This window comes from Stigmatopora argus, chromosome 19 (assembly GCF_051989625.1).
Source record: "Stigmatopora argus isolate UIUO_Sarg chromosome 19, RoL_Sarg_1.0, whole genome shotgun sequence".
Lineage (NCBI taxonomy): Eukaryota > Metazoa > Chordata > Actinopteri > Syngnathiformes > Syngnathidae > Stigmatopora > Stigmatopora argus.
This window is the reverse complement of record NC_135405.1, coordinates 12070156-12095875: the sequence shown is the minus strand read 5'-3', so window position 1 is coordinate 12095875 and position 25720 is coordinate 12070156. Positions and strand designations below refer to the sequence as shown.

The 25720-nt window shown below is 41.6% G+C and overlaps 2 protein-coding genes and 1 long non-coding RNA gene across 7 annotated transcripts in view; 1 reads left to right on the top strand and 2 right to left on the bottom strand.

Moving 5' to 3' along the window:
• Nucleotides 1-140: 140 nt before the first annotated feature.
• On the top strand, nt 141-21495 carry wasf1 (WASP family member 1). Of its 2 annotated transcripts, XM_077587003.1 has the most exons (10): nt 141-305; nt 9648-9802; nt 10689-10823; nt 13660-13813; nt 14065-14182; nt 17484-17540; nt 18150-18313; nt 18387-18569; nt 19269-19810; nt 20581-21495. In XM_077587003.1, the coding sequence occupies exons 2-10, from the start codon at nt 9670-9672 to the stop codon at nt 20736-20738; spliced, it is 1644 nt and encodes a 547-aa protein (XP_077443129.1). In that variant the 5' UTR covers nt 141-305; nt 9648-9669; the 3' UTR covers nt 20739-21495. The 2 variants fall into 2 exon arrangements, with proteins under 2 accessions (XP_077443129.1, XP_077443130.1); XM_077587004.1 differs by lacking the exon at nt 17484-17540.
• On the bottom strand, nt 13628-19347 carry LOC144064437 (uncharacterized). Its single transcript, XR_013296793.1, has 5 exons — nt 18984-19347; nt 18369-18602; nt 18118-18303; nt 16207-16344; nt 13628-13905 (listed from the first exon to the last, which is right to left on the bottom strand). It is a non-coding gene; the product is annotated as an uncharacterized LOC144064437 (long non-coding RNA).
• Nucleotides 20945-25720, bottom strand: part of kif25 (kinesin family member 25) — a 7203-nt gene continuing 2427 nt past the window's right edge. Inside the window, exons 8-17 of one of the 4 annotated variants that reach the window (XR_013296790.1) lie at nt 25571-25638; nt 25431-25505; nt 25239-25373; nt 25019-25168; nt 24360-24514; nt 24069-24272; nt 23741-23896; nt 23464-23673; nt 21170-21407; nt 20945-21079 (exon numbers count right to left, since the gene is read on the bottom strand). Coding sequence is in view for 1 of the 4 variants with exons in the window: in XM_077587002.1 (XP_077443128.1) it covers nt 23522-23673; nt 23741-23896; nt 24069-24272; nt 24360-24514; nt 25019-25168; nt 25239-25373; nt 25431-25505; nt 25571-25638 (1095 nt within the window). In the remaining 3 variants the exon portion in view is untranslated. Of the gene's footprint in view, nt 21080-21169; nt 21408-22126; nt 22218-22351; nt 23674-23740; nt 23897-24068; nt 24273-24359; nt 24515-25018; nt 25169-25238; nt 25374-25430; nt 25506-25570; nt 25639-25720 lie in introns of those variants that run through there. The other 3 variants (XR_013296791.1, XR_013296792.1, XM_077587002.1) reach the window with 3 other exon arrangements.

Here is a 25720-nt window from a genome sequence, read left to right as displayed (position 1 = left end):
TAATATTTTAATGTATCACTTCGATACCTCACGTGATAAAAATAGCTTCACAGGCAGAGTTTAGCACGTATTTCTGTACTTTGGAGCCCAAGGCGTCCACTTTAGAAGAAAAGTGGCCGAGTCCTCCTCCTCCTCCTCCTGCGCCTCTTCTTGCACAGAGGAGCACATTTGATACGAGAGGCAGTCATGGACACAAACCGGAGATTTAAATGCTTGCATACGGCGGCATGCTCACCAACAAAATGAGGATGGCTAGAAAATAAAAAAGAAGACGTGAATAAGAAGGATTTTCTCGATCTAAACAGGTATTTGCCCCAACAGCCTTGCATTTTCGCGTCACGTTTAAGGATGTTTCTCCAGCATGCAACCTGAAACACGTCGTAACTTTAGAAGCCTGTACTGACTGTTCCACCTAAGAAGCATGAATCAATTTCAAGTGTAAAAAGAGGGGGAAATGGGGAGATGATTGCAAGTTAAATTTGGTGGTGTTGTCACTAATTGCACTGCAGCGTGCCCCACATCTGGGCAGCAGCTTCTTGACATGTTGGCCCTGCACAACATCACATTAGTGGTAGAACAAATATTGACTATTAAGAGCTCAAAAGCTGACATAATATCACATGTGCATGTGAGGGTTAGGGGCTCCCTGCTTAAGCAAACGCTCAGGCTGGAAGGCGACGTGATTTAATTTGCCCACTGGAGGAGGATGGATGGGGTCTATCAGCCCTGCCTGCAGTTGCTGTACAATGGGGGAGGGGGAGGCTTCTTCTTCAAGCACAGTGGGAAAAAAAAGAGAAGAAGAAGGAGAAAGAGAGAGAAAAAAAAAAGATCATGCTTGCTGAAATCCGAAACCTTCTTTGTACTACTCTAAGTGCTGGTGCAAGAGTGGGTAAACAGTGTCATTGGCTGAAGAAATCTGGTTAAAGATGATGGTGGTGATGATGGGATTACATTCGTCGGGGCTAAAAGAACACCAGATCCAGTAAAGAAAGGTCGTGGTTAGTCGTTGTGGAAAAAAGTTTGCAAGAACAACAGTGTTTGAAGTTTTGTGGGAGCACGGTGGAGTGGCGGTTGCCGAGCATGGCTCAACGTTCTCAGGTTTTGAGTTAGAATTGTAATCTTCCCGGGCCATAAAGAGGACATACTTGGTGGAAATGACGGTTATTAAATTTAGTCTGATCGCTACAGGTGTCGAGCGTGGTTATGACAAATCGTAGTCTGTCCGTCCAATGGGAAAACAAGAAATAGTGACATCATTGTTCGAAGGAAATGAAACTATGACAGGTTATGACAGGTCAAAAAAGGCAAAAATATGAATTTTTAAAGGCCCTACGTAGGTAACGTTGATATTACAAACATGTTATCGTAGAGAGAGGGAGTTACAAAAATTGCTTCTTTAAGGCAGTGTAATAAACTAGTGGTAAACTACGTCTGGCTCACTGTTCTGAGGTTTTGAGTTAGAATCTCAGATGTCATACATACAAGTTTCTCTCAAAAATCTTGTAGATTCACGAGAATTTTACCAGAAAAACATTACATCAATTTAATGCGTAATCAGAACAACTAACCGTTGGAAGATTAGACTGGGGTGGCGACATAGACGCTGAAATCTGATTGGACCCAAAAAAACCTGCAATCAGCGAAGCATAGAAAAATAGAAAATTAATTTATTAGCGCCTTTAGTATATCAAACAGTGACTGATCATGTTTTTTATGCCATTAAAGACGATAACCATCCATTCCATTTGAACTGGCAGCTCTCCCAGTCCAAATAGATTGGACATCTATCACCATCCATGGCATCCAAAGAACCATGTATAGCATTAGGCTAACTGATAAGTGATAGGCTAAAAAAAAACGACATTTCTTCACGTGAAAAGGGCTAGCAAACACTTTAGCGCGTGCTAGCCGCGCATTTAACATGACAACACGCCGTGGTAAAGTGACATGATGAAAGCAGCTATGTGCAAAATAGACTCAAGGCCCCTTTTGCAGCTGTTCGCATTATCACCCAAGGAACGCTGGCATCCCAAACGGTCACGTGACTCGGCTATAACATTGCTTTTCACAACAACCACGGCGTCGATCGCGAGGGAAGTTTGGTGGCGAGGAAAAAAGGTGGCCCGCCGGCCGGCCAATGCCGACCGCCCTTCTACGTGCCATTGAGGCGGTCCCACCTCCTATCTCTCAGCTGTTGGGATGCTACGGGGGTCGCCGCACACTCACACAGGAGCTATTGTTCCCGTTTTTTTTGGCCGGGTCCCACGGCGCCGCAATAATGCCGCTTCTGTACCCGCTCTTGGCTCGGCCCGACAATCGGACAGCGGCTCCGCTTTGGAGAAAAGCGTAAAAACAACAGTGGTCGGTTGCTATTGGTTTTGAGCGGGTTGGACGGCTAGCGGTTTGTTGACGTAGCGTTGTAAAATGATTTGAGGGTTAAGATCTGAATTTATTTAATTCATTTTTATCGAATACATTTCAACAAATGGAGATTCGCGGAGAACATTTACCGTCAATTAAAGTCCGTTTGTTAAGGTCCCGGAAGGACTGATAAACGCTGAATAAAACCTTAACAGATCCGGTGTCAAGCCAATGGGTGTTTCCTGACAAGACCGCAGAACAGGTCTACAGTTTTCCATTATGAATGAACATAACATCCAGTGAGTGACTTTATTCTCTCGGGATGGTGGAAAAGCCACAATGTAAAAACCACCCAAGCCACTCCTTGGCTTTTTCGTGTTTGGATTGCATTTGCATTGTATTTGCTATCCGACTCGCTCTGTTTGGGTTCGGATACGGGATTGGTTATTGTCACGAACGCTTACAGACGACAACTATAGAAGGTTGTCTTTGAACAACCCCAGTATTTGGGTGTATCGGTTCGTAGCGGGCGGTGACGGACAACTGTTGCTTTCCATTAAGATGAGACTATGATAATAACAGCGAGGATCCGTCTTGGATTGCGCTTCTGCGCGGAGACTCGACTTTTTACGACCTCCACAGGGAAGATTGGCTTTTGTCTGAGGCGATAGGGGAAATCAGCATTTTGGACGACCCGCTTTCTAACGTCACATTTTGGAATCGGCGAATCGAGATGAACGACTACGGCAGGTTAGCAGTTGTGCTTAGAAAAAAACTTGGGATTGTTTTTCACACTGTAAAAAGTCAATTAATTTGGCTGGAAAATGTAGCTTTAATTTTTTTTTTTTTAATTCGGCCTGCAAAAACAATTTCTTTTAACTACATGAAATTTGGTAGGCATGTCCTTCATATAGGGACACACAAAAAAGACATTTTTGGTCCACTAGATGTGTAAATCAAGAGTACAAAAACAAAAACAGTCAAAAACGTATAGACAAAAATGCGCCATATTGGTTTGAAACGGGAATTAGGACACAAAATGGTGACCGTCTCCGACAATAGGACAAAAAAATCCACTTGTCAAACGGAACAGGAATAAAAGGAGGTAAAAAGGAGAAGGACACAAGTGTCCCTTATGTAACCATTTTTCATTTATAGACGCGTGCCTACAGCTTGGTGCGCGTTCGTGTGCGTGAAGGCGATCTTACGTAAGACTCACTTTAAAACGTATGTCGACGCTCACATGGATGCTTCTTGCACTTTGACTTTCTGAAGGTCTTGCGTGCGCGAGTGTGCGGTCGTGTGTGTACTTTCATGTGTGATTCTGGGCCACCGCAGTGGGATGGAAGATGGCGAATATGTGAGAATGTGATTCACGGCCTGGAAGGTCGGTCGGAGGGAAGCCATTCCGCAGGCTAGCTAGCTAAATGTCATTCTTTTTTACATGGTCGCTTGCCACCGACACCGTGTTCTTTTGAGAACAAGTTAGGGGCATTAAAATGACGCACGGTGCTGGGGATTGTGGGTAAAATGTGGAGTTGACGGGGGGCGTCGGCGCTTGCGGAGCGGGACGTTTTGCTAGTTAGCATATGGTGAAGGAATGTGTTATAAAATTTTCGGCTATTCCTAGTCAGTATCTTATACTGAAAATTAGTGCTTATCTCAAATACATCGCCATGTAACACTGCCATCTATGGGGACCTGCTGGTAATTACCCCCTAAATTAACTTGAGGTACAACTTCAAAGATATAACTTTTACCTTCTACAAAAAATAACTCCTGAATTTACCCCCAAAAATGCGTTGATTTCAAATCCAAGTGACACAATGTCGCCATCTGTCTGTCGCTATTGTCATAACAATCTAAATTTTGTAGTAAATAGGGAAACTTAAATAACAATGTGAACCCAATCCTAACAGAGAGAAATCTCAATATTAAGAGATTAAAATCGAACTATTACAAGGTTAAAATTGAAATATGAAATCATACATTGTACTATGACAAGATTCAAATCGTAATATTATGATACTTATTATATATGATTATTAGTATATTATTGATTATTCCTGATAAAACCTTTAATGAGAACGACCTTATAATGTTAATATAGGTGATATAGTTTTAAATTAATATAAATAATAATAAAACAAAAAATAACAAAAAAATAAAAATCATAAAAATACAATTACATTTAAAAAAATAATATGAAGTAGATTTTCAGATAGTCATATAAATAATAATAAAACAAAAAATAACAAAAAAATTAAAAATCATAAAAAATATAAATAATTTTTTAAAAATAATATGAAGTAGATTTTCAGATAGTGGTGTGCCTTGAGATTTTTTAATGCAAAAATGCTCAAAAAAGGTTGAAAAACACTGCTCTACTTACCCAACGAAAAAAAACGTACTTGACGGATATATTTGTCGGATTTGGATCGAGACCAAAACGCAAACAATACGCTCTAAATTAGCGCCTATCGTTTTAGCTGGGGTCTGGCTTTGCAAATTAGCATAGCGCCTTGACAGGTGCGGGAACAGTGCGGTCATGTTCTCGCAGGCTGCATAAATAATGCCCAGAAGCCTCGTCAAATTTCATCCAGGCAAGCTGTGAGCTTTCCACCATCGCCTTCCTACGTTTCAACCTCTCGGTGTCTCTCGCTAACATCTTACTCGGCTCTCGTGGGCGAGCTGCCTGGGGGGGAAAAACATCCGTCTTTGCGGAGTGGAGGTGGTCACTTCACCGCAGTCTCGTAAATGAAAGCGGGCAGCCGGCTATAGTATGAAACTGCTTTGGATATAGCACGGCGGTTAGTACGCCTGTTAGCTTGATGAGAGGTTACTATAAAAAAATGGAGGGCAATTCATTTTCCAGGCCAGAAATTGGACCGGTTGTCGAGGGCCGCCGGGGCAGGCAAATCTCGACGGTGTTCCGTATTAATTGAGACGCTAAAGAAAAAATGATATTTCTGTAGATTGTTTTAACCGGGAGACAAAAAAATTCAAACTAAGGCACGTAGAATATACATATAAACATGATATGACTATTTAATGTTGACTAAATGTCCGCGCTATAGTCTTATTTGGTGTTAGATTGAAAAACAAGTTAAATTAGTCTGTGATGACTAAAAACGTGTATAGGACATTTCTATTTGAAATGAATGGAAATGCCAACTTTACTCTGTTATTGTCAAGCCAGAAGTAGATGGCGACTAGGAATAAATCCCACTAAAGTCAGTCCACTTTCAGTTTTATTCCCGTTTGCTAACATTGTAGCGTATGTAATTATCTCGGCATTTTATCCAAGCGCTTTTGAACGCAGAAAATAAAAAAATAAACTGTAAAATAAGAGACTGGAAGCATCCCAACATCCCGACTTGGACACGACAATACACAGAGGCTGCGTGGGAAACGGCGGGAGGAGGCGGATTACGAGCTTGGCGAACAGGGCATCTTTGATTGAGACCGACGAGCTCGCCGTGACTCACAAATCCTCGTAGACTCGCTCGGGGGAGGCGACGAGATCTGTGAGGGGGGGGAACGGCCAGAACTCTTTGCTAAACGTGGAATACGAGCCTTACCGTAGGTCGATTAGCCGCCGTAGAATAACGAGAATACCGTAAGCGTGTGAATAGCGGTTGTGTTGCTTAGTTACGGATTGTCGGCGGGGGATGATTCCGTTTCGGCGCCGTTGACAGCGATCGAAGTCCAATCTGTTTGCATTTAACATGGAAAACAATTGTAAATACAGTGGTACCTCGACATACGATCTTAATCCGTTCCTGGACTGAGATCGTATGTCGAGCTTTTCATAACTCGAGCGAACGTTTCCCATCGAAATGAACTAAAAGCAAATGAATTCCTTCCAACCCTCTGAAAAAACACCAAAAACAGGATATTGGATTGGAAAAAAAAATGTATTTCTTCTAATTCGCCATCTATTAACAAAGAAACACATTACTAGTGGTTTAATAGTAATAAAATGTGTTTAATAGAACGTTCGGTGCTCGTAGATATTTGTTATACACGAAAGAGATGCGGCAAGACAGTGCCATAGCCACCTGGCTTGGTCACATCTCGAAATTTTGATCGGATCTAGGGCAAATTATTCAATCGAAATTTTCATCGTATCTCGAGCATGTCGTAGGTAGAGCTGATCGTAGGTCGAGGTACAACTGTATTGTCCAATTTCTGTCATCCTCGTCATTGAAGTCTACAGAAATCGCATTGGAACTTTATTCAGGCCCATAATTTACTTCCACGGGCCGCTAATTTTCAAAGCCGGTCGCTTTATCGACCGTGACGGCAATCGCGCGTACGGCGAGGGAGACCATCTACGTATAATGACATTTCCCTCGCAGGCCAAACAAGCGCATTGCGAGGATACGGGCATCCATTATTGAAAGTGTGGCGTTCATTATTCATGGCAAAGGCTTTTTCTGTGCGCTCGGCAGATCGACTTGTTTGATTCTGTTTGTTCATCAGACACTCGGCTCATTGAGGTTAGACGGCTATGAATATTTACTTGTGTTTCGGAGATGAAGTGAGCTTAATGAATGTCTACTGAACTCCAATCAATTTGGGAGAAAATACTCCGAGGACTTTGCGCGTCCACTCACTCGCCGCACAAAGTTCGCTATTGACGGGGATTTGAATGGACGCCATCGGAGACGCTCGGCCTTTGTCGTTTGTTTGTTTAACCTCTCTCCTATTCTGCTCCTAAAAGAAGCCTGTTCATTTAAAAAAAAATGAAGTCTCAAGAACCAGTTCTCGAAAAGACAGAACAAGGGTGTCAAACTTTAACGCTTTAACGTCAACTTGATTTCATGTGGGCCGGACCATTTTAGATATAATATTTAGATTCTTTTTTTATAAATGGATTAAAAGAACTGGATTAAAAGCCCTGAATATTCCGTTTTTTATAGATCTAAAACAATGTTTATTTTAACTTTTTTTTAAATATATTTTTGGATTTTACGAAATGATTTTTGAACTAAAACAGAAAAAATGGATTAAAAAATGACAATTATTGATTTAAAAGGGGGAAAAATCAGGAAATTTAATATACATCTATACTCTTCATTTGAATTTGATCCTAAAACAGAAAGTCAGCACTCACGATTTACTTTCTCGGGCCGCACAAAATGATGCAGCGGGCCAGATTTGGCCCCCGGGCCGCCACTTTGACACATGTGACATAGAAAGTCTACAGCACGTGTCAAAGTGGCGGCCCGGGGGCTAAATCTGGCCCGGGAAAGTAAATCATGAGTGCAGACTTTCTGTTTTAGAATCAAATTCAAATGAAGAGTATAGATGTATATTACATTTCCTGATTTTCCCCCTTTTAAATCAATAATTGTCATTTTTTAATCAATTTCTTCTGTATTTTTAGTTAAAAAAATCATTGTAAAATCTAAAAATATATTAAAAAAGCTACAATAAACATTGTTTTAGATCTATAAAAAACTGAATATTTAGGGCTTTTAATTCAGTTCTTTTAATCCATTTATTAAAAAAAATTGACGTTAAAGCGGCCCGCGAACCAACACGACTCTACACCCCTGGTCTACAGTAATGTAAATTTTGCTAACCACGCCTAGCATACGAAAACCAGCAAAAAAAGGCACTTAAACCCCCCTTAGAAAATCCAGCGTTTTAACTCAAAGCGCCATTTGAATAACAATGTTGCCCTTGACCGACTAAGGTAAATGTTGAATTTTCACGGGCTCTAAAATGCTTTTAGTCCGTCACGTCTACCTCCTCAACAAGCTGACTAAAAGTGACAGGGAAGAGCGTGTGGGTACAAAGGCTGTTGTCCAAATAAAAGCCACTTGACCCGCTTCATTCCGAGAGGCCTCGGAAATATATCGAGGGTGAAAAAGCTCCATTAGGATTCATTAAAGCCACTCCATTGACATTTTAACCTTCCACCTCTGCCAGTAGTACTTCCTCTGCACCTCTTAGATCCGTTACCATAGCGATGAGCGTGTTCCGGAAAAAAATCTCTCTTTTTTTTAGGGCAGATCAGTCAAGGACAGAGCGTATTTGCAAAAAAAAAAAAGACAAAAGCTAGCTCATGGTATGAAATGATCGCCCACTAAGACTTTATTTTTCGACAATGGTTTTTGCCGATTTAATTTGCGAACGAGATCGGAGACCATTGTTCTTCGGCGGGGCCTTTGTGTACAAGACAGTGATTACTTCAACTGATTTGCGTGAAATTTACTCTCGTCATCGATTGAGTGACAGCCCAAACATGGCAAATAGTAACAAATACATGACCAATTTGGGATTTTTATTTTCTGCATGGCTTCCATGAAACGATATCCTCACCTTTTTTGGAGCTTTGCTACCCTTTTTTGCACTGGAAAAAATCTCAAGGCACACCATTGGCTGAAAATCTTCATTTAGAACAGTATGGCCTATATTAAGAATATAAAGTCGTTCTCATCAAAGTTTTATCAACAGTAATCATATAAACCCCAAAAAGTATTGCAAAATCTTTCAAAATGTTTACACCAGCCGACCAAATGTCACCAAAAATGTCACTTAATGTAAAAATGAGTCATGTAACGTTTTTAATCTCACAATTGAATGACTTTTACTCCCAATATTTCTTAAATCTCCTAATATGGTCTAAAAAGCAATGTTGTGCTCACGCACTTTAGTTCACCAAAAATGGATGCTCTTTAATGCAAACAACTTGTTTCACGTAACGGAAAAACAAGAAAACTTAAATTTCCTAAAAGTACGACTTTTTTTAACTCAATATTACTTCAATTTTCTAACATTATGCAAAAAGAAGTTTTGTGTTCACAGACTTAACAAAAGTCAATAAAAGTTGAAGTCAGTTTCCCATTACATAAAAAATCAACAACAAAATACACTTAAACGAACATTTTGAATCTTGTAATAATACGATGTAGTCTTTGTCCTATTTCAATTTAAATCTCACACTAGTTTGATTTTAATCTCGTAACATTAAGATTTTTCTCTCGGCATATAGCAATTTATGAACCTATTTTTACATCTCATACATTTGCTGGACAAGTTGAATTTTGCACGTCAAGTGTGGGCGCGAGATAGGTCGCTTTCTCGCGGGAAAGTCATGAAAAATGACAGCGCGACGCTCGTGGGAAAAGCCCGTCAAATGCCATCGCGTCACTGTATCGCGTGGAAAAGCTCGGTGGACCAACGTGAGGCGGTCGCGCATGCTAATAACGCTTTGCTAAGGACAGCGTTTAAATACGGGGGAAAAAAATTATTGTACTCACTCTTTTTTGCAGGTGAGGGCTGAAGGAAGGAAGGATGCCACTCGTGAAGCGAACCATCGAGCCCAGGCATCTTTGCCACACGGTGCTACCCAGGAACATCAAGAACGAGTTGGAATGTGTCACCAACATCTCCCTGGCTAGCGTCATAAGGCAGCTCAGCAGTCTAAGTTAGTACACCAAAAAAGTATAGATTAGAAAAATATTTCAAATTGAGCACAGGGGGAAAAAAAATCATGTTTTTACTACAAAAAAAAAGCAATTCTAATTGAAAAGTACATTTTTATTTTCACTAAGTGTCAAAAATGAAGACGAGAAAACTTAACTGTGGAAAAAATAGGTATATGCACAGATATACTTTTTGGGGGGGGGTGCAAAAATTGAGTTTAGATACAAAAAAAAGAATAAATAATTGGAAATAAAAATGGGCATCCCAAAAACTGTTTTGGGGAAAATATTGGTTTAAAAAAAATCACATTTTCTGTGTACAATTACCTGCAAAGAAATTGTGATGAGAAAAGTGACATTTTACGTAAACATGGGCATACACATACACAAAAATATTTAATTCTGCAGACGATATCACAATATTTATAATTTGGTGTCAATATTTCACACACACACACGTCGCCAAAAGTTGATGCACCTGAAACCAAAAAACTTCTGATTCACATAACGTAAAAACAAGAAAATGACTTAAATCTCACTGTATTACGAGTTGAATATTGTAATAGTACAACCTATCATTTCATGTTCATTATATTTAAATTTTAATCCCATCATAGTTAAATTATACCCTCGTAATATTGAGATTTTCTCTCAGAACATTACAATATATGACGTCTAATTTCCCGTGAGCAATATTTTTTTTCTAATGTCAATGTCAAGAAAAAAAAAGTTGGACTTAAGTATTTATCAAATGGGCCAGTCAAACTATGAAAAAAAAGTGCGACTTCTAGTGTGGAAAATATGGTAAAATACGTTTTTGAGCACTTTTGAGGCTCATCTCAAAGGAAAGAAATGTTTTCATCAACATTCTCTATTTGTGGCACTTAGGCAAATATGCAGAAGACCTTTTCGGGGAGCTGTTCGACGAAGCGCACACCTTTTCCTTCCGGGTAAACTCCCTGCAGGAGCGCGTGGACCGTCTCTCCATCAGCGTCACGCAGCTGGACCCCAAAGAGGAAGAACGTGAGCCCCCTCGCCGACCTATAAAAAAATAACACATGGGGACGGCTTAGAGCCGAAGTTGTAGGCGGGGCTTAGCCGCAAAAGAATATCGCATCGGCATAATAGAAAGCCACGTATTGATTTCCCACGAAGCGACTGTAGTGCCACTGTAATATTTTGTATACAGTAGAGCCAAAATGGTGGCTTTTCTAGGAAAGTGGAGGAGGTAGGAGTTAAGTGAACAATCAATCAATCAATCAGAAGCCTTGATTGTCATCATACACAGCTCAGTATAATGATATTAGTGGTTCTACTCCACAAAGTGCGTTTTCCTAGTAAAAAAAAACATGAATAAGTCATATAAAAATATACAAAGTCACGTCCTGGCAAGGTCAATTCTAAAATATTGCACAATCTAAGATGCAATATCGGAAATGAGGCAAAAAAGATTGGCTTTTAAAATGTATTGTTTACATTTTTTGTCATTAGCTGTGAAATAGGATCACTTAATCAGTGAAGACAGGTGTCAAAGTGGCGGCCCAGGGGCCAAATCTGGCCCGCCGCATCATTTTGTGCGGCCCGAGTAAGTAAATCATGAGTGCCAACTTTCTGTTTTAGGATCAAATTCAAATGAAGATTATAGATGTATATTATATTTCCTGATTTTCCCCTTTTTAAATCAATAATTGCAATTTTTTAATCCATTTTTTTCTTTTGGTGTTTTTAGGTCAAAACGCATTTTGTAAAATCTAAAAATAAAAATATAAAAATATTAATATATTTATATATATTAACTATTAATAATATATACATATATATTTTCCACTTTAATATTGAATATATTTTAAAAAAAATGTTTCCATTTGAAATGAAAAACAAATGTTTAGATGTTTTCCCTTACTAAGAAAAACAAGTTCAAATAAACAGTTTTATATCTATAAAATACTGAATATTTAGGGCTTTTGATCCAGTTCTTATAATCCAATTTAAAACAAAAAAATCTAAATATTATATCTAAACTGGTCCGGCCCACATGAAATCAAGTTTGACACCCTTGAGTTAAGATAACAAATATAACATCTTTTCTAATATTTCTATATTTATTTTGAGCTGATTGAAACAAACCTGTCAGTAAAAAATAGATACAAAAATAATGCTAACATGTCTAGTAAAAACGAATTCAATTGCTATTGCCATGTTAGCCAATAACCCCTTATCATCACAACTCAGCTGTGCTAGCAACAAGATACCAAAAAAAAACACATGGCGGCGCGGCGTATAGGCTTAGCGGTTAAGGTCATACTACCTGCTTTTAATCACACAAATGTGCAGGCTTTTAATGGGATGGAAACGGGCGAGCCTTTATCCTTTTAAAAGGATGTCATCCCTGACTTTGTTCTTCACCCCCGCTTTTGTCATTGTTGTCATCCGACTGATTGATCCTTGCCCTTCCTCCATCTTTTTCCACGTAACGGCCCGGAGCTCCCACAGGCTCCGCCCTCGTTTAAATTTCCGCCGGCGAGTACGGGAGGCCGCTGACGTGCTAGGTTTCGGCGTAAAGGACGGCGAGGAACGTCCAGGGTTCGATTTTCCGTGGCGGTTCGCCACGTTGGCTTTTTCCGCTTTCAGCAGTAAAGTGAATCCATTTGTCACTTGAATAATTCAGGCTTTTGGATTTCTGTCGGTGATTTGCCATTTTTACTGAGCGCCACGGATTGAGAGTAATGCAGCGTCAATGGAAATGTCCTGCGGGCGTTCGGGTTGCTGCCAAGTATCGAGCTGATGATCGCAAAGGGGGTTTTCTAAGCTACCCGAGGATAGGCTCGGGTTCTTTTAAGATCGAGATTGTGGGGGGTTGAAAAAAAGAGGCCGTAAAATATATGAGCAATCAAATGCAGGCCGAGTAGTTTGGCAGATAGCAAACAGGCCATTTCAAAGAGTCCTATGTTGAGGTTTTTTAAGATATGTGTAATGCTCCATTTGAGCTAAACTGTAAAAAGTAAAATACAAAATAGATTACAGTAATCCCTCGAATACCGCGACTTCAACTTTCACGGCTTCACTACATCGCAGAATTTTTTCTGGGGATATTTTAAAATATTAATTTTTACCCTCTTTTAATATTAATTTGTACACAATTTATATTATTTTTTACACTTTTTTAATATTAATTTTTACACTTTTTTATTAATTTTTACACTTTTTAAATATTATTTATTTTACATTTTTTTAATATTAATTTTTACACTTTTTAATATTTATTTGTACATATTTTTATATTAATTTTTACACTTTTTAAATATTAATTTGTACATATTGTTTATATTAATTTCTACACGTTTTTAATATTAATTTTTACATAAAAATGTGAAAATCTATGCTGGAACTCGGAAGCACAAGCCACGCCCCCTGTCTTCCGCTTGCTACTAGGCACTGATATTCGAGGGATTACTGTAAAAGTTTGATTTTAAATTTATGAAAGTCAGTTAGCATAATGCTCAAATGAAGTTAAGATGCCAGGTATGCGCAAACAAAAATTAGGATGCTATTTAACTCTCAAAATGACGAATATTCTCAGTACCTTGTTTACGATGCTCGTCTTTTCTTCTACTATTCTGTTACTGTCAGTGCTTCTCTTCGACGCGTCACTGCCCTCCAGTGGTCAAGGTGGATATACAAATCGCTGCAAGGGAAAAAGTGTCATTATTTTCCCCTTATTTCATTTATAATATAATATATAGCTGTACAAAAATACAAAATTCCCATGTATAGTTACTTTTTACACAGATGAATGAATTGTATTTGTCTATTTTGAATTGATTTGAACGGCCTGATTGATTAACGGCCTTTTTTTCAGTGTCACTGCAGGACATCACCATGAGAAAGGCTTTCAGGAGTTCCACTATCCAAGACCAGCAGTTGTTCGACCGCGAATCCCTCCCGGTTCCGATGCAGGAGACCTACCAGGCCTGCGAAAAGCCGCCACCTCTCAACATCCTCTCGCCTTACAGGTTAGCATCCGTGCCGTAACGTTAGCGCTATCAGAAACACTATCCGAGCCCGAGTAGATCCCCGGGTGAAGAGGAGCTCCGTTCTTTTCTCTCTGTTTTGATTATAAAAACAGATTTTTGGCAGTAAGAGAAAAACATTGACATGACATAAGAATGTCATCTTTTGGGACAATATAAGCAGTGCAAAGTTTGTTTTTTTGGGGTTTCGAGCGGTTGCCTGACGTGACCTTCCCTCTACGCTTGGTTTTCAGGGACGACGGAAAGGAAGGCCTCAAATTCTACACCAACCCTTCCTACTTTTTCGACCTATGGCGAGAGAAGATGCTCCAAGACACGGAAGACAAGCGGAAGGAACGCCGCAAACAGAAGGTACTTTTCGTTCCCCTTCCTCGGAGATTATCGTCGATGTGGAATTAGCGCGGGTCGGGTTGGTTCACGAGGGGGGCGGAGTCATTCCCAACATCTAATTAATTAACGGCGCGAGACTCAATTTGCGTCCGAGAGTCGACACTGTCGCTCTCGTACATTTTTCCATCTCGTTAATTAACCGGCCCCCGCGGAGACGGTCGCTCAGGGGGGTCTTAATTGACGGACGACGCAGTGTTTGTTAGCGTAGCAACATGACTCCAAATATGGTCAAAAATCCTGGAATGCTGTTTAATAAGAACTCCTTGCTTTTCCACTTTCCCATCGAACGGCGTCTAAACGCACACAGCTGGAATTGCCTTATCTCTCGTGTCCCGAGGGTCTTATAAGCGTCCTCTCCGAATCCCCTCCTCCTCCTCCTCCTCTACCCTTCCTCGACCCCCCCGAGGTAAGCCCGTTGCCCCCTCTCTGGAGAGAAGCCTGCCTCCCGCTCGACTGACTCCTTTTTTGAACGCCGTGGGCTCTCGCTAACTCCGATTGAAGTTTATGTCCTGATATATTTGTGTGGAAAGTCTATAAACCAGTGCCAGGAATACTAATCCGGCTCGTAGTGTTTACGTGATTGTTTGGTTTAGACGTCTGTGCGGAAAGAATGGGTGGAAAAGGAATAAGCGCGGGTCCTATTACTAACATCGGAGAGCGGATATTCGCCATTTTACTCGTTGGCAGCTATAGACGACCAATCACGAGATGCTTGAGATTAATCGCAATTTATACACAAGTTCTAAATAAACGTAATGCCTGCCATTAACCAGGAACAAAATATGTATACCGTATTTTCACAACTATTTGGCGCATCGTATTTTTAGCCGCAGTGTCAATAACGACTGCTATTTCTGTATTTTACACACACAAAGGACGCATCGTTCTTTTAGACGCAGCCAGGCATGGCATATATATATTATTTATGGATGATTATCGAACCATAAAAGCGCTGTTTACGGAAGCAGTGACTGCTGGGAAATATAGTCCTTTTGTCAATACACCCAGGTTGACGGCTGTGATAACTTTGCACTAATAGTATCAATATACTACAACGGCGAACACACTAATTTGGTGCTACATGCACCAAATGCACACTAAAAACACGTTTTTAAAAAGGCAACGGAAGCAAGACTGAGTTGGGTTGTACTTTATTTAGCCATTTTACAATGTACTCACGTCATCATCACCCACAAAACCATCAAAGTCCTCATTTTCTGTGTCCGAATTGAACAATTGTCCATCGGAAACGCTGAGTTTAATACGTTCGTCCAGGCGGCCACAATCCATTAGCAAATAGTAGCTAGCTAGTAGCTAGCGTAACTATTCCAAGGCTGTCTTCCATGCTTCGAAACTGTGTTGATGCCGATCGCCAGGCCACAATCCATTAGCAAATAGTAGCTAGCTAGTGTTGATGCCGATCGCCAGGCCACAATCCATTGGGTGTATTGAAAAAAAAATATATATATATATCCCAGCAGTCACTGCGCAGTACTTTATCTACGGGAAAATGGTAGAGTCGGGGGCTACTTGCCATAGTTGTCCTATCGACTGATTTATTTTATTTTATTGTGATAACAATTTTAGTATTGGTCCATATATAAAGCGCACTGGATTATAAGGTGCCCTGTCTATTTTGGAGAAAATTTAAGACTTATAGTCGTGAAAATACGGTATTTTTTAAATTGTGATTAATTGCATTGTTATACACAAAATCTAAGCAAACTAAAGGTCGACTTTGCGGTTAAAATACTCATAATGTGTTCAGTAAATGTCTTTCAGCAGCAGAGTAATTTAAAAAAAACAACAACAAAAAAACCACTGTGTCAAACGGCATTATTCGTTTTTGTTGACGTCGACAGTTCGGTGGCCGGTGAGCCGCGGGGGTCGTTATTTAGCCATTAGCATCGCCGCGGTTGTGCCGAGTCCAACGAAGTACATCGGCGGAAAAAACCTCAACGTAAACACAAAGTGCAAACAAATACCTGGTTGAGGTGAGGTGAAGGACAAAGTGGAATTTGAGTTCCTGGAGATTGTTATTTGAACAGATGCGTGCGCCACGGCGCTGCGCGTTTCACGCCGTCCGTCGTCTTTCATTCCGATGCCCAACAGCTGCTGATTGTCTGGACACACGCAAATGGATTATATAGGGAAGGCTATTATGAGAAATGGAGCTTGGCAGGCTAGCAGATGTTTCAAATCAAACTTCACTTTATTCGCATTAGGTCACTTGGAATGTTTTGTATTGTCAGTCATCGGTAGACGTCGGCTAGGCTTTTGTAGCGTTCCCAAAAAATACAATTTTTAACATCATTGTGCTAACGTGACAACAGCAACAACAATTAAAATAATTAAAGATTTTCTGAAACATTTTTAGTCCATTTATGTAGGATAGGCATCTCAAATAGATAGTCTCATGGGACTATATTTTACAGTCCTAATTTAACATGTAATTGTAGTATTATATCATTTTTTGCTCCAGAAATTTTATTCATATATTTTTTTTACTCATAGCTTCATTCTGCCTGCCTTTTTCATCAGTAAAAAATCATTCCATTATAACTAGGGATCGTTCAATCGCTTCCAGAATCTTGAAATGGATTGGACGTCCATTGCTGTCAATAATTACTTTTAAATCAAATTTGCCTTTTTTTTTTAAATATGTTTTTTAAATTTTTTATTTTTGTTTATTTTTTTAATTTTTAATTTTATTTTATTTATTATTTTAATTTATTTTTTTTATACCAATTACCACAACACACTCAAAATAGCATATCAAATGTTCAGGTAAATAACAATGCAGCAAATACTGGCGAACACAATGGAGTGTGTTGCCTTCAATTGCAACTCCAAAAATGGGACAAATAAGTATTCTGCTATTATCTCGCATAAATCCAGATATAACCAAACGTCTATCGTCGTCGGTGGCACTGAAACGTCACTCATTCTAGGCTCATCCTTATTATTATTTATTATATTTACCACAACTAAGCTCTTTTGTCCTCACGTGTGTGTGTGTGTGTTTGTTTACGCGATTTCCCTCCGGCTGTGAGCGTTTTTGTCTAACAGCACTTTTACCCCTCTTGCTTTTGTGACCCCTCGTCGCCCACACCGTTGTGTCCCACCGTGGATGTCGTTGTTGTTGTTGTCGTTGACGAGTGCAGTGTTGTGTTGATTTTTTTTTTTGCTCTGACCCTTCCCCGATGCTTCTCCTCTTGTATTTTTTTTTGTTTTTTGTTTTTTTTTGCTTTGTTTCCTATAGTCGCAGGACCCCCGCATGTATGACCAGGTCTATAGGTACTTAGACCTTCCCGGGCAGGTATGTGGAAAGAAAAGAAGCTTTTATATGTGTTATTTGCTGCTTGTTTGGGTGTTTTTAATTTGTGTGGGTGCTTAAGTGCAAGGCATGCTAACGTAGGGGTGGTCGGGGGCTTGTTTGGTGATAGTAGGAAACACGTTTTTGGTTGTTTTAGGTCTAAATGGCTATTTTTAACTCATTTTGGGAGGCCAGATTTTTCAAAAATGGGTTTATTCATTATTTATGTCAAGTTTTTCAACTATAGGTAAAGCTAATTATTGTACTTGAACAAACAAGCATACTAGGCTAGTTGTAATTAACAATAATAGTAAACTAAAGACAAAAACCTGATTATGTTTGTATTTCACGGCCCCCAAAAAAATGATCTTAAAACAGCTGTTAGACCAAATAGCAATTATTTTTTGAATGGTTGGCCACTGTAAACCACCTCTATTTATACAATTAGTCAATAATAGTGCACAGTCGTAGATAAAAGCTAACTAACGGCAAAGTATTGCTATCGTGCAATATTGAGTAAACGTCAGTTGAGCATGCAAAAATACATTTTTCTTGAACTCCCGAGACAACAAACACTAACCTCTGGACTCTTTCCTCTGCCATCCCTCTCAGCTGAAGGGCATCGACCGCCCGGCGGAGCCCGACAAGATCCCGCGGGCGCCCCATGACCGCAAAAAAGAGTGGCAGAAGCTAGCGCTGGGCGCAGAACTGGCGCAGGACGGGCTCGACGACAAGCACCGAGAGGCCAACGGCTCCGTGGGTTACCCTGACAACAGGTGAAAGAATGAGATGAAAACAAAAAAACGTGAATGATAATCTTACGACGACTACCTTTGTGGGTGTGGTCAGGGCTCAGCTGTACATGGAAAACATGGACGGGCCCTTCTCGCTGGCGGCGCTGCCCTACACGCAGATGAACGAGCTGCTGAGCCGAGGCGGCGAGAGGATGTACTCGCGGCCCAACGAGGCCCCGCCGCCGCCACCGCCCGCCGCGCACCCGCTGGGGGAGATCAAGCCGCCGTCGGTCATCAGGTGGGAGCGCCATAAAAGTCAGTCGTCCAATCCCTTCAGATGAAATATTTGGCACATTATCTAGTTTAGAAAAAAATATCTTGAGTTTTTTATTCAATTTTAAAAAAATCTTATTGAGTAGAATGTTTTTTTACTCATTCACTGCCTTGTCAAACATAGGCATCAAATAAATAACAAAAAACATTATTATTTTTTACTAATTCGCCGCCATTAGATAAGGGTTAAAAGTAATAGTATGTTAAAAAAGTACATTTCTGAGAAGGAAGGAATGGTTGTAGACAAGAATACAATTTAATTTAATACTAACGCAACTGTATTTAATTGTCAATGTGTCTCATCTCATGGGATTCCAAGATGTTACCCCGTCTAATCTGTGCAGCCGAATTTAAGTCGTTCATTTGACAGACTACTCACTTGCCAATCCCGAGTGGCGGCATTGATTCAGCGCCCGGGGAGATTTCTAGACCAAAGATGGAGGAGGAACAATCAATGAAGTCTTGTTCAGCCCATTTTGGTTTGTTTTTTCCTCCTGCTTCTGCCTCAGGCTTGAAAGGGCTCTTTTCTTTTTCATCCTTTTGCTGCGAATTGAAAGAGAGTTTGTCGTTAGTAGTGCTTCAAAGGGATTGGACGTCCGTTACCCCGAGTTAAGTTTGCAGGCGATGCACTTATCGATCGTTCTTATTTTTTCTCCCCTCGCAGTTCCAGTTCGGGTTTTTCCGACAGCAGACCTCAGTCTCCGGCCCGGACGGCGGGCCTAAACTCCAACGCCCACCCCCCGGCCCCCCCACCTCTGCCCCCGCCTCCCCCGCCCCTCCCTTCCTCCGGGTCGCGGGGAACGCCTCCCCCGCCGGTCCCCCCGCACCCCGTCCACCAGCAACCCCCGGCCATCCCCCCTCCGCCGGCACCGCTCCAGATCGCCCCGGGGGTGCTCCACCCCGCCCCCCCGCCGGTTGCGCCGCCGCTCCACTCTTCCTCCCCGGCCCGGGGCTTTTTCTCCCAGCCGGACGGCGCCGCCCTGCCTCCTCCGCCGGTCCCGCCCCCGCTCCCCTTGCCCGGAATGCGCAGTTCTTCTCCGTGTCTGTCGGGACCGCCGCCGGTGCCGGCCTTCCCTTCGGCGGGGGCCGTGGCCACCCCGCCGCCGCATTCCAACATGCACGATTTGGGAGGCAAGCGGCATCATCCCGCCAGCCTGCCGCCCATCAGCGACGCCCGCAGTGTCCTGTTGGAGGCCATCCGCAAGGGTACGTCCTACTTCTACTAAAAAAAATTTATTTGACAAACTCCCTGCTAATTAGAACTAGCCCTGGCGTAGCATCTTTATTGTAGTAAATTATAGAGGTCTATTCTTTTTAATTCCTTCCATCTTAGCCAACAAGTTATCGACAGATTCATTGGCGATGTTCCCTCTAATTTTTTGTTTGTCTGGGCAGAAAGACAAGCTCCCTGAGCACACTGAGTACCGGTGTGAGCAACATCATCATTGCTTGCTATGAGCACATACCAGTAGCAGGTGTATGTCTACTACACATAAATGATTTAGTAATAATAAAATGTAATGATTAATATCTATGAATGGGCGGCCCGGCGGATGAGTGGTTTGCGCGTCGGCCTCACAGCTATATAAAAAAAAATGGGATTTTATTTTGTGCGCTCCATATGATTTGCTGTGCGCAGAGAAGACAAGAGTAGTGCGTAATTGCGCACGCACACAGCTTAGAGGGAACATTTTTCATTGGTGATAAAGTCAACTCAATGCCCCAACACTCAGCTAACGGTGTGCTAGCATAGCATCTTAGTTATGGCATGCCTGTTCTCTTTTAATGTGTCCAAATAGTCAACTTGCCATCCCTCAAACCCAGCCTCGGGAATGCTAACAGAGCAATAAAAAGCTAAGGGTGTGCTTGACAAACTCGCTAACTTAGATGATGGTACAAGTGTGTTTGTAGCAAAAAAAGTCCAAGTTAGCCACTTTATTATCAAATCGATAACACATCTGACTCCACCCTTTCAGGCATCCAACTACGCAAAGTGGAAGAGCAGCGAGAGCAGGAAGCCAAACACGAGCGCGTGGGTAACGACGTGGCCACCATCCTATCCCGACGGATCGCCGTGGAGTACTCCGATTCGGAGGACGAATCAGAGTTCGACGAAGGCGATTGGATGGAGTGAACGGGACGACGGCGGACTCCCCCTTGGATTTTTTTCCCCCTTCCCGTCGGTCTCGTCGTCGTCTTTCCCGTGGTCCAAAAACGACACCCCATTCGGTTTCCGCCCAACCGTGTGATGTCTTTTTAATTAGGAGACGGCATGTTGCATTTCGCACATTTTTTTTTGCTGCTTTTTTTTCTCCCTCCCCTCGGGAACAATTTGTGTGTTGTTGTCGTGAGCGTTCACTGACCTTTGACCCAGGGAATCCAGAAATGGGGCGATCCCACCCGGGTGGGTGAATTCTCGAGCCGTTGTTTTTCGATCCGCTCCGGTTTTTAGCGCTCAAATACGCCGGTTTGTCCCTGTCCAAATGAAGTATGCAGAGGTTACAAACAGCAACGAAGGCAGCTTTCTTTCCCACCTCGACGCTTCCGTACGACGAGAGGCCTTACCTCGTTTGGTTTTACGGCAAGCAATCCGCGGAAGACATTTTGTGCCGCTCCAGGAAAAAAAAAATGCAAACGACAGCCATGGTTTTTGTCCGTCCGTTTGTGGTTTATTTCTTCTTCTTCTTCTGCCTTATTGTCCACGTGTGTCGTTGAGTTGAATGTATTGTGCCGTTACTACTTAGTTGCCTGCGCTTGTATGGGTTTGCTGTCTCTATGTTTGGGGAGGAATGAGATGAAAGGTCTGGTTTGGAAGAGAGAAAAAATGGATTAATGTAACTTATGTAACTGTTACAGTTTGCTTGAATTGATAAAAATCTAATGTTCCATTGCTCAAGTCTTGTTTTTCCATCATTAACTCAACAGAAGTGGCCTTGTTAAGTATTTTAAGAATTGATTATCCTTTTTTCCGGGATTGTTTATGAAGCAATTATTGGATTTAATGGGGGATTGTTTAAGTAAAAAACAAATACACATTCATTAAGCAATTATCGGGTTAGAATGATGTAGGAAATAGGCATGACATGATAAAATAACAATGAATCGACTATATAATTAAAGCTAGTTTTGAATTGAATGCTTTTGTCATTATTGTAAAAGGATAAGGAGATTTAAAGGCTTGTAAGCATTTTTATTGACATTTAAAGACAAAAATGAAGCAAAATCTTTTTTGGGGTCTCTTAAAAGTGTCTCATTTATTTAAAATTAAGACCCGTAAAAGCTAAAAGTGACCTTGCCGGGGAAATTTCAGGGTAATTTTACATTTGAAATTGTCTCTAAGCAATGACTAATATTTTAAAATCAATTACTGTTCAAGTTTCAACAACTTATCCATACATGAATCCATAAAAAAATGTCATGTCATGCATTGCCTATTTTTCCAAATGAATTTCCTAATGGCGGCTAATTGCAAATGTGAATTTGTTTATGGCAGCAGATAAAAAACATTTAAACGAAGACACCACTTTCTTTGCTTAAGGCTGGGAAAGCGTCCAAATGTTTGTTGGCTTTCCATCTTGAGTTTTACGACATTTTTTGCAATATTCCACCTGTGCTGAACAGAGCTGCAAGCATAAAATATAAATCTCAAAGAAGAAAGCACCGATAGGCATATTGTTCTGGGTTATTATCTACACGGCAGCAGAAGGAATATTTTGAACGGTCGTGAAAATGACAATCGCGAGGCGCTTCGTTTCTACGTTTTAATGAAGTGACCTCATTTTTGACAATGGCTTCTTTATTAGCGGCCGATAAAAACATGGACGTATTAAGATACAAAGAAAAAACGGGGGAGTGAATCGCTGAAAATAGGAAGCAGTAAAAGTGGTGCAATAAAAGTAATAAAATAAAAGTACAGGAGTAAAATTGAGGAGTTCATTGGGTTTAGCTATGTCAAGTAGGATCAAAAGAAATCTGAGAGAGGCGATTACTTGCTGCCAGATCTCCCACTTGAAGCAGATGGGATGTCTATTGGTGTCAATGACAGTGAATGAGTTTAAAGTTTGAAAATAATAAGTGTATTTAAATGAATATTTTGTAAAATGTGTGATATTTTTTTACTAGCAAGCACAAAATCAACCAGTTACCCAAAAAGAACCAAAACATTGCATTGTATTTAGAGTTGTATTAAATTGTATGAGCAGCTTTTTGTGTAAATTTACTACTATTAAATACTACGACTACTTACACAAAAAAAACAACAAGTGACACAAAATGAACAGAAAGTGATACAGATTTGCTCCAAATTCAACAAGTGACTGAAGATAAGAAGGAAGTGATGCAGAAAGTGCCCTGAAAAGAATAGAAAGTGAGCCAAAACTAAAAGAAGACACCTGGGTTTGTCCCAAAATACAAACAAAGGAAGATATAACAGGAAATGTCACAGAAATGACTAAAAATTAACAGAAACTGACACAATATAAACAGGAAGTGATCTAAATGAGTTTACAGATGTATAAAACATTGTTACTTTAAAAAACTGTAGTTTAAGATAGAGTGCAGTCACAAAACAAATTTAACATGTGTCATATTGCACCACAGCATCTAAAAAAATTAGGTAAATTTGCATATCAAAATGTGTATTTTTTTACCCCCAAATCGTGGCTTTTATTTTGAACTATGATTGTCCACTAAAAAATGAATGAATTAATCTGATCTTTTGTTTTTAAACCAAGTGCGCAACCCTATTTTGTTTCAACACCCTTTTTGTTTAAAAAAAATTACAACTACCATTTTAACCCTGTAATATGTGTCATCGTTTTTTGTTGTTGTGCATTAAATCTTTGATTCTTAGACACTACCTCAAAGGGAATCCATCGTTGTCATTGATTCAAATCAATGATTCCCCTTCCTCCTTCCTCACTTAATTCTGAGCGCGTGGCTTTTCTTCCTGGCCGGCTCGCGATGCACTTGTCGCGCCCGAGCGCCGAACGCCAGCGTCTGCAGCGACTCGGTGACGAAACGGCGAGTGGGCGACACGCACAGCATCACCAGCAGCTTGGCGTCGCCCCCTGGCGGAGGAGAGGGAGACGGATGAGAAGGCGCTGGAGACGACGGTAGGGCTTCCGTCCGTCTCACCTAAGACATCCTGGAGGAGGTGAGTGAGCTTGCTGTTCCTGTACGGGACGTGCGTCCTCTGCTCGGCTAGCGCGGCCAAAACGTCCGACAACGCCGAGAGACTCCGGTTGATGCAGGAGACCTCCCACAATGCGCCCCCGGAAACTCCCGTCATATCTGATTGACGGTGAGAATGAGAAAAATGTGACCTTCTTGCCACCTGCGAAACTGCAGACAGGCCGCATTTCGGCCATGTTGGGGACGGTTGGTAAGTGAAATTGACTTAAAAAAAAAAAAAATCCCAGAATCACACCGATTTAGTTGGTATCTATGACCGTCAAAGTTTTACCGACACACTCGCTCCCGGCCAGGTCCACCAGCTGCAGTTTGGTCCGAAACGGCGATTGCGAGGCGCCCAATCTCGGGGAGTGGCACGGAGATAATGAAGAGGAGGAGTTGGGAGTTTGGAATCCTTCCTCCGGCGAGTTTCGCATGGCGCGGCGACACTTTAGACTCCACGACTCTCGCTTTTTGGCGCTTTGCAGGCAACGGGCTTTGAGGAAAAAGGAAAAAAAAACATGGGTTAATGTCAAACTTTTACTTTTACCTCTAGTCTGCTTTCATTCGTGGGTCACCTCACCCAAAGCTTGCGCGTTAGGGCTTTTGGAGGAGATGGTGAGGGTGACGACGAGGTGAGAGCGTGACGAGTCGGCGTGCACCAGGGTGGGACAGTGAGCTCGCAGTCGCAGAACCCTGCTCATGATCCGCGCCACCTCGGCGGCGTCGCAAACGGACCTGCATAGGGTGTCGTTATGCTAGCATGGCGTTAACGTTCGTGTGCGGTCGATTGGTCACCGGTCTTTTGGTCGCCCGGACCGCGACAACAGGCGACCAAAAGACCGACGACCAAAAGACCGGCGACAAAACAAGGTAAAACAAGACGGTCTACGCATCAATAAAAGCCAACAATGGCCATGAGCAGTTTCACTGAGCCCACGTGTGAGTGTAGAAGAGTTTGTATGTACATGCGTTGTCCCTTTAAGAAGCTACGTCCGTCAGGGTCTTAACAAGTTCTCCAACAAAAAACAATAAAAGTCTGGGAAATTTGGAGCTTTTCTTTAGCCTAATAATTACTAGGGCATTAAGTATGACTAAATAGTCATTCACCGTTTGTATTTAGGGAATTTGAGCAACGATTTAAATGGTAATTATCAATAACCTTCCGGGCGACCAAAAGACCGGTGACCAATCGACCGTGTACCGTCAACGTTAGCCGACCGTTTGTAGGTTTGCGCTCACTCTTGAGTGAAGGAGACCTGACCGGTCGAGCCGACGTTTTCCCGACGTCGCCCGGCGTCTTTGGCGAGCAGGTCCGACACGTCGTTGTTGTAGACTTCCGTCACCGACATCTCGACGGCGTGGCTGGACGGGGGCGTCTCGGAAATCAGCCTGCCTCAAGAAGGCGTCACATTCCGGTCAACAAATTCAACCCATTCGGGGTCACCAATAGGCGTTTTACCGGAAAATCTCAGCGGCGGCCATGACAATGACGCCCTGCCGCAAAGCCCAAGACTCGTCGGGTTCGGGGGATCCCATCATGGTGTGGGTCTTGCCGCTTCCCGTCTGGCCGTACGCCATTATGCAGACATTGTAGCTGTAGCAGAGTTTTGTATCAGAGTGGATTTTTGTCCCCACTTACTTGGACGCTTACCCGTCTAGCAGAGACGTAAGAAGAGGCTTGACTTCCTCAAATACGACTTCTTGGGAGTCGTTTGGCCCGTAAACCCTGCACGGGTTGATTTAGGATGAGGTCCATGATAAAAAAGACCTATTGTGTATAAATTTGGTTACCTTTCAAATTCGAACACCTTGTTTTGCGCCGACACTCCCGCTTTCGTGCAGTTTACAACCACAGTGTCCTTGAACAGAATAGAAAAAAAAGTGAGGATACATGGAAGCTTAGTCAAGGTAAAGTGGATTTAATTTTGGATTCCTAATTTT